The sequence below is a fragment of the Triturus cristatus genome, chromosome 1_2 (assembly GCF_964204655.1).
Source record: "Triturus cristatus chromosome 1_2, aTriCri1.1, whole genome shotgun sequence".
Lineage (NCBI taxonomy): Eukaryota > Metazoa > Chordata > Amphibia > Caudata > Salamandridae > Triturus > Triturus cristatus.
Window position 1 is genome coordinate 563,761,026 of NC_140580.1, and position 13,334 is coordinate 563,774,359.

Genomic DNA, 13,334 nt, shown 5'->3' on the forward strand with positions numbered 1-13,334 from the left:
CCCGAGGAATACATATATTTTAAATGGAGAAAAAACAGTGAGTGCAGATGTATTTATGCTAAGTAGGTTCAGATGTGAGAAAGTACTCACATTTGTCAATGCTTGTAGCATGTGTGCACTGGATCGCAGATGTGCTGATGGAATTCTTTGTGAATTCCAAAAAACTGACTGTATATCCAAGCATAGTGTAAACCTATGAGAATAAATTTACATGTTTGCGCTTGATAGACCTCATTCTGAGTGCTCCTGAAATTCTGATGGGACCAGAAATGGGTGTCACTGGGGCCATCAGAATTATGAGTCCCGCAGGAACAATGCTTGTCTGGTGTGTTTCACTCAGGCATTTCAGCCGATCAAAGCAGTTGAAATGTAAGCGTAAAATACCAGTGAGAACTGAGCAATAACCAGGGGAATCTGGTGTGCAATTACCGAATCCCAGCAGTAATTAATATCTAAGGGTACGTTAGGGGGTCCATAATTCCACAGAGAGTTATGGATAGCCCCAGAACTGGTGATTCTGGGTTGGTGGGAATACTCATAGGGATAATGGGAATCACTTAATGAAGCTCAGCAGTATAGCGCAAAATGATGGGGCCTCTCTGCAAAACATGAAGAGATGACTGTTAGTATCCCATATCTCTGAGGTATCATTGGCTTTGGGTGGAATAGGAGCCCCATGAAGGGCTGGGGCACACCGCGCTGCAGGGGTTTGCGGTATACCCCAATGAAGCCCCAAATGGCTGTTTTCCCAAATATATGCATGGAGAATCTCTGCTTTATTCAGTCACAGTTCATTGGCAACACAAATTATGCGACGGGATTTCCAATTTTACTGAGCTACTTAAAATAATGTGATGTGGGCTCGTCAGGCGTGTTTTTCTTTTTGAAAGATTTACACACAAATATGGGCAGTGTTAGTCTTTATAAGAAAGGCAGCTGAAAGTCATAGTGCTAAGGCATCTTTCCACCTTAAGTACCTGGTAGATGTCCTTCAGGCAGGAGTGCCCGGTCATTATGGTGGTCTGATCAGGTACCCTGCAGCTCAAAAGGTAATAGGTCCCCTAGATCTCTGGCTAACATCAGAGTGAAACTGCAGCACCGCTAAACGACCAATCCAATATCCCGCTGACTGCCTGAGGAATCCGTTGCCCAGAGCTTTTGGGGACTATTTGCACACCTACCAAGGACTTTGTTTTCAGCTTTGGGAGCCCGTGTGTGTGCCTTCTTGCTGGCGGGACTGCGAGGACCAGTGTGCTCAGCGAAGCAATCACCGCAGCACCTGGGGCCTCTTCCCGCCAGCTCCTCCCAAAACCTGCACACTTTCCTTTTAAGTCTCGCGGCCCCCGCTGCGCGGGAGCCGCTGGCCGCTGACTGCCTGAGGAATCCGTTGCCCAGAGCTTTTGGGGACTATTTGCACACCTACCAAGGACTTTGTTTTCAGCTTTGGGAGCCCGTGTGTGTGCCTTCTTGCTGGCGGGACTGCGAGGACCAGTGTGCTCAGCGAAGCAATCACCGCAGCACCTGGGGCCTCTTCCCGCCAGCTCCTCCCAAAACCTGCACACTTTCCTTTTAAGTCTCGCGGCCCCCGCTGCGCGGGAGCCGCTCGCCGCTGACTGCCTGAGGAATCCGTTGCCCAGAGCTTTTGGGGACTATTTGCACACCTACCAAGGACTTTGTTTTCAGCTTTGGGAGCCCGTGTGTGTGCCTTCTTGCTGGCGGGACTGCGAGGACCAGTGTGCTCAGCGAAGCAATCACCGCAGCACCTGGGGCCTCTTCCCGCCAGCTCCTCCCAAAACCTGCACACCTTCCTTTTAAGTCTCGCGGCCCCCGCTGCGCGGGAGCTGCTCGCCGCTGACTGCCTGAGGAATCCGTTGCCCAGAGCTTTTGGGGACTATTTGCACACCTACCAAGGACTTTGTTTTCAGCTTTGGGAGCCCGTGTGTGTGCCTTCTTGCTGGCGGGACTGCGAGGACCAGTGTGCTCAGCGAAGCAATCACCGCAGCACCTGGGGCCTCTTCCCGCCAGCTCCTCCCAAAACCTGCACACCTTCCTTTTAAGTCTCGCGGCCCCCGCTGCGCGGGAGCCGCTCGCCGCTGACTGCCTGAGGAATCCGTTGCCCAGAGCTTTTGGGGACTATTTGCACACCTACCAAGGACTTTGTTTTCAGCTTTGGGAGCCCGTGTGTGTGCCTTCCTGCTGGCGGGACTGCGAGGACCAGTGTGCTCAGCGAAGCAATCACCGCAGCACCTGGGGCCTCTTCCCGCTAGCTCCTCCTCCTGCGCCCGCCCCTAATAAACATTAGCCAAGGCTATGCGCTAGCGGGACGTGCGCGGGTCGCAGCCCGGGGCGAAGACCGGGCAAAGAGCGGGCCGTTTGAGGCCGTTCGAGAACGGACGAGACTGGACCTGGGCCGTCTCTCTTCCACCCTGCATACCTGAGTCACCCTCTAGTCAGCTAAAGATTGCACGTGGAGTATGAGCCCGAGGGAGACCAGAAGTAAGACTATGATGGCTGCCGGGAAGCCTCAATGCACCTTGGACACTTACTTTGCTAAAGCAGGATCCCTACTTATTGAAGACATTACAACGCTAGAACAACGTATCTCCCAAGAAATTGAGTGGGTAAGGAGATCGTCTTTGGGTCCCCTAGCGTCTGTAACTACTCCTGTGCAAAGACTTGAATGTAAAGTATTTGCAGCCGGGGGTAGGGGTCCAGATGAGATGCCTGATACGCTTGGCTTAAGTAGCTCTTCTGCTCCTGACACAGTCTGCACCTCCCAGTCCCCGGCTGACCTAAGCATAATATCATTAACCTCCCCGAAGCCCACACAGTCTAAAACTGCTCTTAACCCCATCCCATATGTTAGGGAGGGTAATACCACCGGGGCCGATATGATCACATTGCACAAGCTGGGGGAGAGAGAAGGAGCCATCCCAAAAAAAAATAAGAAAGCACAGAGCCCATGTGGGAAAAATCGGAAAACTGTTAATAATTCAATTCCAATAGAGGGGGGGAAGAAAGGTATAAAAACCAAAAGGAAAACCCCTCCACAAATAAAAGGGTCTAAACCACATAACGCCCCAAATGAGAAAGCCCCCAATATTTGTTTAACCTCTGAAGAGGAGGATATTACCCTCTCTGATATACGCAACTTGATGAGGATAATGCTTAAACCATTGGAAGTACGGCTAGGCAAGATTGAAATCACCCTACAGAACATCGAAAAGGAATTGGGTCATATATCAGTTGCTCGTTTCAAAGACAGCAGATCTTTGGATATAGGGACGTGTAATGAGGGAAAAAAAGCACTCCCCCCTAGCCAAAGATTCGAGCCTTCCCATTAACATCTCTAAGTCCCCACCCACTTTTTCACAATCTAATTCCCAGGCCGTTGGTCAGATATTAAATAGTAGTGTGAGAGAGAAGTTGACTTTACCGGGAACTAAGGGCTCGAGCAAAGGAAATGACACCAACCAGAGGTCAATCAACTTACCACCAGAGGCCAGCCCATACATAACTATCTTGGCAGGTATCCCCGAGCTTAAACATTCAATACAAGAATCGGGGGAATCCCTTAAAAACAAGGTTATTAACTGGCTTTCTATTAATAGACCGCTTCCTGAAGGAGTAAGGAGCGAAGTTCTGATGGTTAGAAGAGTCCCGTGGCTTGGTGGTACAAGGAAATCTATAAATGGAGATTGTGTCCTGGTCAATTTTAGGGACCCCATGATAGTCACCCATATACTCAATTGGTCATACCATGACAGGGGAACCTCAATCCAAGTCTTACCATTATCTTTCTTCTATCCACCCCCACCACAAGATCAGGTAGTGGGAGGTTGGGAACTAGTACAGAGAAGAGGATGTAGGTGGGGTTATAGGGAAAATAGAATCCAATGCCCGACTGGAACATCGTATCTCGACTATTTCCCCACTCAGAATAGATATAGCAACTTAGATATGGTAGATTGACAGGGTAGGATGGGTAGCAGAGTGGATGTTGTCAGCCCTTCCTTAACTGAGAAAGCTAACTCTGAGAAGGTGGTTATTATAACTGATACATCCATTTGCTTACCTCCTGTTATCGTTCCTCTCAGCGAATCGGAGACTTCGCTAGTAATTAATGCGCATACTAGTATACTCCTGCCGAATCACTTAAGCAGGGTCCAAACTTTAAGTGGACTTAATGATAACATCACCTCCCCTTCACTAAAGTTATTATCATGGAATGTGGCGGGCTTGACTAATAAGTTGAACTGCCCAGATTGGAACACATATGTCAAGAGTAAAGACATATGTATGTTCCAAGAAACCTGGGCACGTGAAGAGCTGTCTTACCCAGGATATGCTACATTTTACACCCAGGCGAAATGGGGGGGCAGGGGACGCCCCTCGGTTTGACTTGCAATCTGGGTGGCAGCAGATCTAGGGTGTAGCGCTACTTTCGACTCACTTACTATGGACGATATTCTTGTCGTGCTATTGGAATGGCCAAACTCAAATAAACTTCTCTTGATAAATGTTTACTCCCGCCCGGTAAGTACTGGGCATGAATCTCGCACCATAGAGGAACTAGCGGACGTCCCGAGAGAAATCCCGGAAGGTATTCCTTACTTAATTGGAGGTGACTTAAATTGTCATTTCGAGCCACTTTACGGTTCATCTGATGCTTTGACCGACGAGGAGGATGCACTATGGTCTATACCTCCCTTGGAGGCACCGGGCCCAAGAGTCTGGACACCTTTGGCCGTCCAAATTACAACACTTACATTAAAGTTTGGAGTCCGGGCCTGCAATGGCCGGATAAAATCTGATATTCCACCAAAATCCACATACAATAAAGTTGGCAGGGAATCAAAATTGGATTACATTCTTGTTCCCCTAGCATCGTGGCCACACATTAAAGATTTCCGGGTATCCCCAAGGATGGATAGTGACCACGATGCTCTGGAGATGGAATACAATCTCCCAGCCCTGGAGGCCAGGAGTGAACAGAGGTCGACATCCCAAAAGGGTCTAATCCTTGCAAGTAACAGACGTAGAGTGAAATGGGAGAGATTAGCCTCCAGCCCTGAGAATTTATCTAGACTTTATGCTCGGGTTGTTCCCATATTCGAAAAAGCTCTCGCAATTATAGAACATGATACTTCCCTTGATAACCGGATAGTGTGGGGTATGCTACATGTAGAACTAATGTCAGCACTGTCTGACATTTTCTTTTCATCACATCAAGGGAGCAACGGACGCCCTCCTCGTCCCTCTTGGTATAATCCTACATGCCGGAAGGCTAAAACTGATCTTCTGAACGCAATGAAGGAGGGGAAGGGGATTGAGGATATCAGGGCCAGGCGATCGGCTTATAAATATCTGATAGGCCATGCTAAAAAGGAATGGGAATACGATAAATGGGAGAAACTTAAAATTACCTTGGCACGAGGAGATTCACGTATATTCTGGCGCCTCGTGAACAAAGGTTCAGAATTGCAGACCTGCGCAATTGAGCCGAATATTTCTGCCACTGCATGGAAAAATCATTTTAAAGCTTTATACAGTGTACCAGAGGATGCCCGTCCCAACCCCATTATTTTGGACAGTAACGAATCAAAAAGCCTAGCATTTACATTAATGGAGGTACAAGATGCAATAGGTAGGCTAGCATCAGGCAAGGCTCCCGGCTTGGATGGTCTGGCCGGAGATTTATTCAAACATGAGCCTGCTGTCTGGGCTCCCTATTTATTAACCTTATTTAACTCTATTTTAGATGGAATGGAGGTTCCAAACACTTGGTTGGGTGCGGAGATCGTCCCAATATTTAAAAAGGGCTCTCCCCTGCTCTCCTCCAACTACAGACCTATTAGTCTTATCGACGTTTCCCAAAAATTGTTCGGTAGACTGCTATTAAATCGCCTCCAGGCCTGGTTGGTTGAGCGGGAGATATTGAGCCCGTATCAAGCAGGGTTTAGAGAGGGGGTCTCTACTATAGACCAGATCTTCCGTTTTAATCTTTTATACTGGAAGACTGCATTAATTGAGGGTGGTACCTTGTATACGGTTTTTGTGGACTTAAGAGCGGCGTTTGACTTGGTACCAAGGGATAAACTATGGATAGTTTTAAAAGATTTAGGTGTCCCGGCTGATATTTTATCAATGTTGATGAGACTCCATCAGGGTAATTTCGCCAAGGTGAGGTGCGGCAGAGGGGGAGCCCTTTCTGATGGTTTTCCCATAGATACGGGGGTCAGACAGGGCTGCGTCCTTGCACCGACCTTGTTCTGTCTCTACGTGGATGGGGTCATGGATTTTTTGCAAGGGTTAAGTGACACCGATGCCCCCAGGTTGAACGGCAGCAGGGTCCCGGCTATTATGTTTGCGGATGACACCCTGCTGCTTTCTAAATCCCCTATGGGCCTTCAGCGGGTGTTGGATGGATTTACGAATTTTTGTGAGAGGCGTGGATTGGAAGTCAATGCGACTAAAACTAAGTTTATGATTTTCAATCCACCCCTCTCAACCCGCCCAAACCCCATGATAGGGTCTGCTAGATTAGATCGGGTTTCTACTTTTGAATACCTGGGGGTAACCCTCAATCAATCCTTGACCTGGGACTCGCACATAACCAAGGCGAACCTGAAACTTGTGCAGCGAATTGGCGGTTTATGCAGGATGGTAGCTGGGTCGACATACAAACCCTTCGGCCCACCTCTCCACATCTACAAAACTCAGGTTAGAGGGACAATAACAGATGGGGGCGAGATATGGGGGCACACAGTTTGTCAGAAAATGCAGATCAATGAGAACAACTTCATTAGACAACTGGCTGCACTTCAATCTAGCACCCCACTTCTCCCGTTAAGATTCGACCTTGGTCTCAGACCAATCACTGAGGAGTTGGGTCTTAAGCCTTTGATTTTCTGGCGTAGATTATGGAGCTCACCTGATTTATCTAGTTATAGAGCCGAACTGGGAGAAATTCTGTCCCTTCCCAAACTGACACGAATACCTTGGTTTAAATATATCAAGCATACTTTTGATAGGACATGTGGTCAAATCCAGAAAATGCTTGTAGTAGGATCTCTCGTAGCTCTTTAGCAAAGATATAATACGACCACAAGCTACAGGTTGCAACTGAGTCCCTACGCCAGGAATCATTATCTAATCATTTCCTTGCTATTAAAGATCACTACTCCCTGGAACATGTCCTCGATGATATAGCTCCTCAATTAACAAGGAAGCTTTACATGCAGTGGCGTTATGGAACTCTCCCTTTAAGGGCACATGTTGCACACTGGTCTAAAACGCATTCTATGGTGAATTGCCCAGGATGCTTATTTACACGAGAAGATGAACTACATGTTATTTTTTTCTGCCCAGCTTATAATGCCTCCCGGAAATATTGGCTTATTCCACTTCTTAGAAATTTGGGTTTTAAGAAATACTATCCTGCATACAGGGCTTTAAAGTCAGATCTATCGGCACTAACTGTATTTGCTGTTGCTAAATTTTTAACGGCGATGTGGCTCATTCGCAACCGATTTATTAAGCTTAATAGTACCAATTGTTAAATAACATATGTTTTTTTATATGATTGTTTTATGGTCCTCGTTTTTCATCTAATCTTATTCTTCCATGTTTAATGTAAATTTTGTTGTATGTTGTTTCTTTTATGGTCTATAGTGACCGAAATAAAGATTATGATGATGAATTAAAATTGCCACAAACACAATGCACTCTATAGTAAAGCAACATAATTCCAGGAACTAATTACAATCGAAACTACTTATCATAGGAGACTTTAAATTACTGGGCTCATAACATGTCTGGCCATAATACAAAGGAATTGCTTGGACTTCTGTCTAGCTTGAACTTTTTTCACAAAACTAACATCACCATACATGCCAAAGGTCATACACTAGATCATCTATGGTCAAGAATATTGAAATCACTCCCTATCTCTGGTCAGACCACCAAAGTATCAAATCAACTATTCAGAATGCTAAGCCAAAGTTTATTTAATTAAAGAAACAAGTACACTTGACATTGGCATTAAATCAGCACCAAAACATTTATAGAAACCATAGATATTACACCCTATCAGGAATATTCATCGATGGAGGAACAAAGTAAAGCTTTCCACAGTTGGATTCACGCTGCTTCTGACTTAATCACCCCGGCTACATTCAAATCCAATACCTTTGGTAGAAAATGATGTCCCTGGTTCAAGGACTGTATTCAAAATTCCCTATTAAATACGTGCTTCATAGAAAATATTATCCTCAAGATCTGAAATGGGAAACAACATTTTCTCTTAGGCTCAACAGAATCTGATCCAACTATACCTAGATTTTCACGCTTTACACCTATATCCCCTCAAGACCTTGCTTCAGCTTTCTCCCAGCTGAACTACGGAGCCCCTTCTGGCCCGTGACCCATAGACTTCCTTAAATAAATACACGTCAGCACTATAAGCCTTTTAAAATCGCTTCTCAATTATTCAATAGAATTGAGGTCTTTACATCCTTTTAAATCAGCCACTGTCACTCCTATACTAAAAAAATCGGGAGCCGACCCTACAGCTATGAAAAAGTTCTGAATGATATATGCATTACCAGCAGCAACCATGTTGGTTGAGAACTACATTTCAAAACAGCTATGCTTGTTACCACATCTCTTGGGAAAAGGCAGACAGGCTTCAAGCTGGAGCTGGCCCAAAGCATTGAGTTTGTTCTCCTTGCTGTACAAGATGACTTGAAAATGGAATCTGATCTAGGTAAACCAATGCACTGATTCACTGGATTTATCAGCCACATTTGATACCATGGACCACTGTATTCTATACACATGCCTCAGATGCATGGCTATTGAAGGTACCATCCTAAAATGCTTCCATACCTTTTTAAATGACCATGTCAGGTCACTGCCCCAATACAGCTGAAAATGTCCCACTAAAGTATGAGGTTTTATAAGGATCTGTGCTCCCGCCCCATCTGTTTAACATATATGTGAGCTGTCTTGCAAAGACACATCACTGGGTCTAAAAGTATACATGTACACAGACAATATCCAAATACTAGTTTGACTATGTGGGTCCATAAGCTCTAAACTAGGCTTCCAACTCTGTATGAAATTTATCTAGAATTGGATGGATCGTAACTGGCTGCAGCCAAATGGTATCAATACCGAAGTAATCGTGCTTAATGGCAATCAAAATCTTTGGCTTGACACAAACTGGCCTCTTTAAATGGATAATCTCCCTTTACTTGTGGCGACAACAAAGAGCTATTCCAACTCCCTCCTACGTAGGAGCCGCTGCTTACCTGTTCCAGAAGCTACAGGTTAATTAAAATAATTACACAACTGGTCCTTAGAACTAGATTTTCCCACATCTAGACTCTCAGCTCCATTAGCTCCCTACAAAGGAGTGTGGGCAATTTTATATCCTCTGTATTTTTAAATGATCCCTTTATGGGCATGCTCTTGCCTTTATAAGTAGACAATTTAAAAGATTGATACTGCCTAGAACTCTATGTTCTGCCACAGAAAACCTGTTAACTGTCCCAAATTGAATAAAGCGAGACCGGGTGGGAACGTTTTTCGCTTTGCTCTTGTTAACATTGTAACCTCTTACCCAACAAACTTTGGGCCATAACTAATCTCATTCAGTTTGTACACCTGTTGAAAACAGGGCCTCTTTGTTCCAGTCTTTGAGATTTTTAATAAGCAAGCCTCTGTTATGTGACTCCGCACCAAGAAACCACTGGTGGGTGTGCGCTTTGCAAGTAAAATGCAAAATAATATAACTTAAAACAATTCTGGGGCAGTTTCTTCGTGAGGGCGAGTGGGAGTTGCCCCTCGCACGCTGCAGCTGCGGTAAATGTGGAAAATAAAATGGCAATGACATTTTTCATTGACATTTTATTTTTCACGTTTAGCACGCAGCAGTCTCCAGCCGGGATAAATGGGGGCATGTCCTCCTCTGCTGCAGATTAGTAGCATATAGGACTGTAGGAGCAAGGTGGACCCTCTAAAGTATGTATGTCAGTTTGACCGACAGTGACATGCGCGCTTTACAGCTCTCCACTCAGCTGTCTTGGACAGCTGGGTGGATACCAAGCACAGGCCTAAAGGGCCTGAAGGAGCATCCAGCCAGGATGCTTCATCCAATCCTGGTGCTGCTCTCATGCTGGTGAGAGTAGCGCCAGGATTGGTTAGAGGAATTTTCTGTAAGCTGGAGACCACGGAGGAGGGACTGAGGAAGATGTCGGATGTGCAGGCAAGGTAAGTGACTTTATTTTTTATTATTTGCCACTCACCGTGCGTGCATGCACGCTCCCACCCATCCACCCAACACTTAGTTGCCTGCCCGCCCCACTTGTGCAGATATGTGCCAGCCGCCTCTCTAAAACATATTGCTTTCTCACAGACTTGTGGAAACTTACCACCAGGGTCCGCAGGCACAGAGTTCCTGCAGGTGCTCGGGGATCCAAAGCAGCAACTAAATCCCATACTTTTATTTTTCTAGGAGAAAAGGCACATAACAGTAATTATTAAAAATATTTATACTGGGTGGATTGGCGCATTTTACAAATCATGAATAAGAACACACCTTTGTTAGGCTACACTGGCTCATTAAAAATAATATGAACTATTGTGCCCAAATCGCATGAAAAAACAGGTCTTATGAACAGAACATAATGTGGGTAAATGTGTTCAAGTTCAAATAATGTCTTATGGCAGAGAAGTCAATATAAATCTGTGTAGATTGCTTAAATCATTGAATAGTTTCTAACACTGTCTCTGCTGCATACACATTCAGAATGTTTCCACAATTCACTGAATTAGAAGAGCTTCAAACTATTGGTTTGCATGTTTATTTATTCTGGTCGTCATCGTGCTCTCCAGAATGATAGAGAGAGAAGCAAAGAATGGCATAAATGAATGTCTATACAAACATATGATGATAGCTTGCTTATACACATAAGCAACAGCCATGCTTTCTGAAAGAATATCAGTGCTACCCAAATAAAAAATGCATGTTTAATCTTTATTGTTCTGCCCAAATTAAACAGCAGGTATGGCAAGGCTATCCTGATCACCGATAATGCCATATATTGCAGACAAAGCACACACACTACTGGTTCTGTTAAATCCTTGATCAGACAATATGTGTAGTCAATATTCAGATGAGTGAGGTCTCTCCGTTTATTTTTTTACAAACTTTCATGCATTACATGTACAATTCCACCATAGAGGCAGCAACACATGTTTCGTCTGCAGACTTTTTCAAGGCTAAAAATCTAAAGTAAATCTGTTACACGTCGTGAGTCCTTTGTAACACCAAAGTGGAGTACAATGTTTGCTAACTAATCGTAACACCAAGCGAAATTGTGTCTATGGCCAACCCGGCTCTTAAGGCACATCGACAAAGGGTTACCACACAAAAACATCCAGCTTGAAAGTAAGATTTACGAAAAAACTGTGATAAGCTTGCTTTTCACTGTTAACGGTTCACTAACGGCAAGTGTAAGTGTTTAGGTGGCTGGGTGCTGTCATCATATGAGCAACACTAAAAGGACTGCTGATTTTTCCATATTCAGGACTCTTGTAAATGTTCTTTCATTCACTAGTACGAAAAGTACTCCTGATACAATTTGGAATTGATGTGCAAGCATTTAGCTTAGCCACCTTTTGTTATTTGTTTTGTAATGCCATATATTGTCACACACGCAGACAGCTGGGTTTTAGTCAAGCGCATTCCATAACTTATGTGCTGGTTAGGCGTGTGTAGATCTGGGCCACAGGCAGAGCCTCACTGAGGACCATATCTAAGTTTGAAATATCTGGCTAACTGGAATGATTTCACATTAAGTCAGAGTGGCCAGGTTTGAAAAGCATGCAAGGTGCATAGCGGCCTTTATTGTGTCTGCGAATCAAAAAAAAACTAGGTTGGCGCTTGCCTTTACTTGTATAATAATTGCCAAACACGTCTTTGAGACTTGTTTGCTCATGTGTGTCAAAATGGGGTGTCAGATACCCAGGACACCATTCATAACAGAAAGAATGGGAAAGTTACTTACCTTTGGTAATGTTCTTTCTGGTGGACACTCTATCTAACCACTGATTCCTCACCTTGTGAATACATGCAGGTGGCAGTTGGGATCTGGAAGATTTTCACAGCAACTCATCGTGTGTCAGTAGATGGCATTGTGCGGCTCCATTCCACCCCACAAGTGACGGGCCGCTATATAGCCGCAATCTCCACACGCTGATGAAAGTTTCTTTTTGATATCTGTCTGCCCTGCCAGACGCTGAGGACTAAGAAATCAAATTATGCCAGTGTAGTGATCTCTGTATTGGAACCTTATTAGCATGAACTAGATAAATCCATTCCACAGAATGGGGATGTTGGTGGCTCGGTTGTGCAGGCTTGGGTGCAGAACCCTGCCCTGCTGTTGTGAGAGGAGGTCCTTCTGATGGGGTGGATAACTGATATTCATGGCTAGAAGTTACAGGTACCACACTTCTTGCCCAGTCCTTGATCCCGGTTGTCCCTGATCTTCATCAGAAGCGGAGGCAGGAGAAGCAGAGGTGGGAAGGCATAGAAGAGTCTTGAGCGCCAATTCAAGCGAAAGGAATCACCTAACGAGATCTGCCTTGGGAAGTTCAATGCGCAAAAAGATTGAGCCAGGGTTATCTGGAATGTTGGAATATGTCCTGTGCCACCTCGCAGTGCAGCCACCATTTGGGATCCACTAGGCAATGTCAGCTGAGTCTGTCCACTCAGGTGTTTGAAGATGTTGCCAGGTGATGCGCGATCAGGGAGATGCCCTGATGATTTGCCCACTTCAAGAGGCGCAGCGCCTTACTCTGCCCCCGAAGCACCAAACTGATCTCAACTGGCCTACCCAAGCGGTCAGTAGTGTTCAGATCCAATCTAATGGAGTACTTGCTGCATCTTGTCCGTCTTTGATAAGGAGTTGCAGGTTGAGCTGAATGCCATCTGGGACAGCTGGCAAAATCTCCAACACCAGGTACCACAGCACATGGAAATATCTCCTTAGGAGGCAGCTTGTTCAACCAACTGGTGAAGATCTTTACCATCTGACTTTTAGGGGAAGGCTGTTGTAGGAGGTAGGCAGGGTCCCTTAGAGTAAGCCTGTGCTGCCTGAAATCTACCTATTTACTGGAGGGAAAAAGCCTGTGTTTGCCCAGGTGCCCAACTGTGTGTCCGTGAGGGCTCCTATGCTATTTATCCTGGGTGAAGGACTTCAAAGATGATCATTCTTGAGAATGGCCATGAAAGCATGTCCGCATCCTCGACCGATCGGCCCTCTTCT

At 45.3% G+C, this 13,334-nt stretch overlaps 1 protein-coding gene and 1 long non-coding RNA gene across 7 annotated transcripts in view; one reads left to right on the plus strand and one right to left on the minus strand.

Annotated features, from left to right (window-relative positions):
- LOC146867632 (uncharacterized) overlaps positions 1-13,334 on the plus strand; it is a 607,657-nt gene that overhangs the window by 458,905 nt on the left and 135,418 nt on the right. The gene's annotated exons all lie outside the window — the stretch shown is intronic.
- The window catches only part of BTRC (beta-transducin repeat containing E3 ubiquitin protein ligase), a 1,069,444-nt gene that overhangs the window by 71,700 nt on the left and 984,410 nt on the right, over positions 1-13,334 (minus strand). For all 5 annotated transcript variants that reach the window (XM_085606470.1, XM_085606471.1, XM_085606468.1 and 2 more), the window contains one exon: positions 10,437-10,515. In XM_085606470.1, the coding sequence (XP_085462596.1) occupies positions 10,437-10,515 (79 nt within the window). The remainder of the gene's footprint in view (positions 1-10,436; positions 10,516-13,334) is intronic.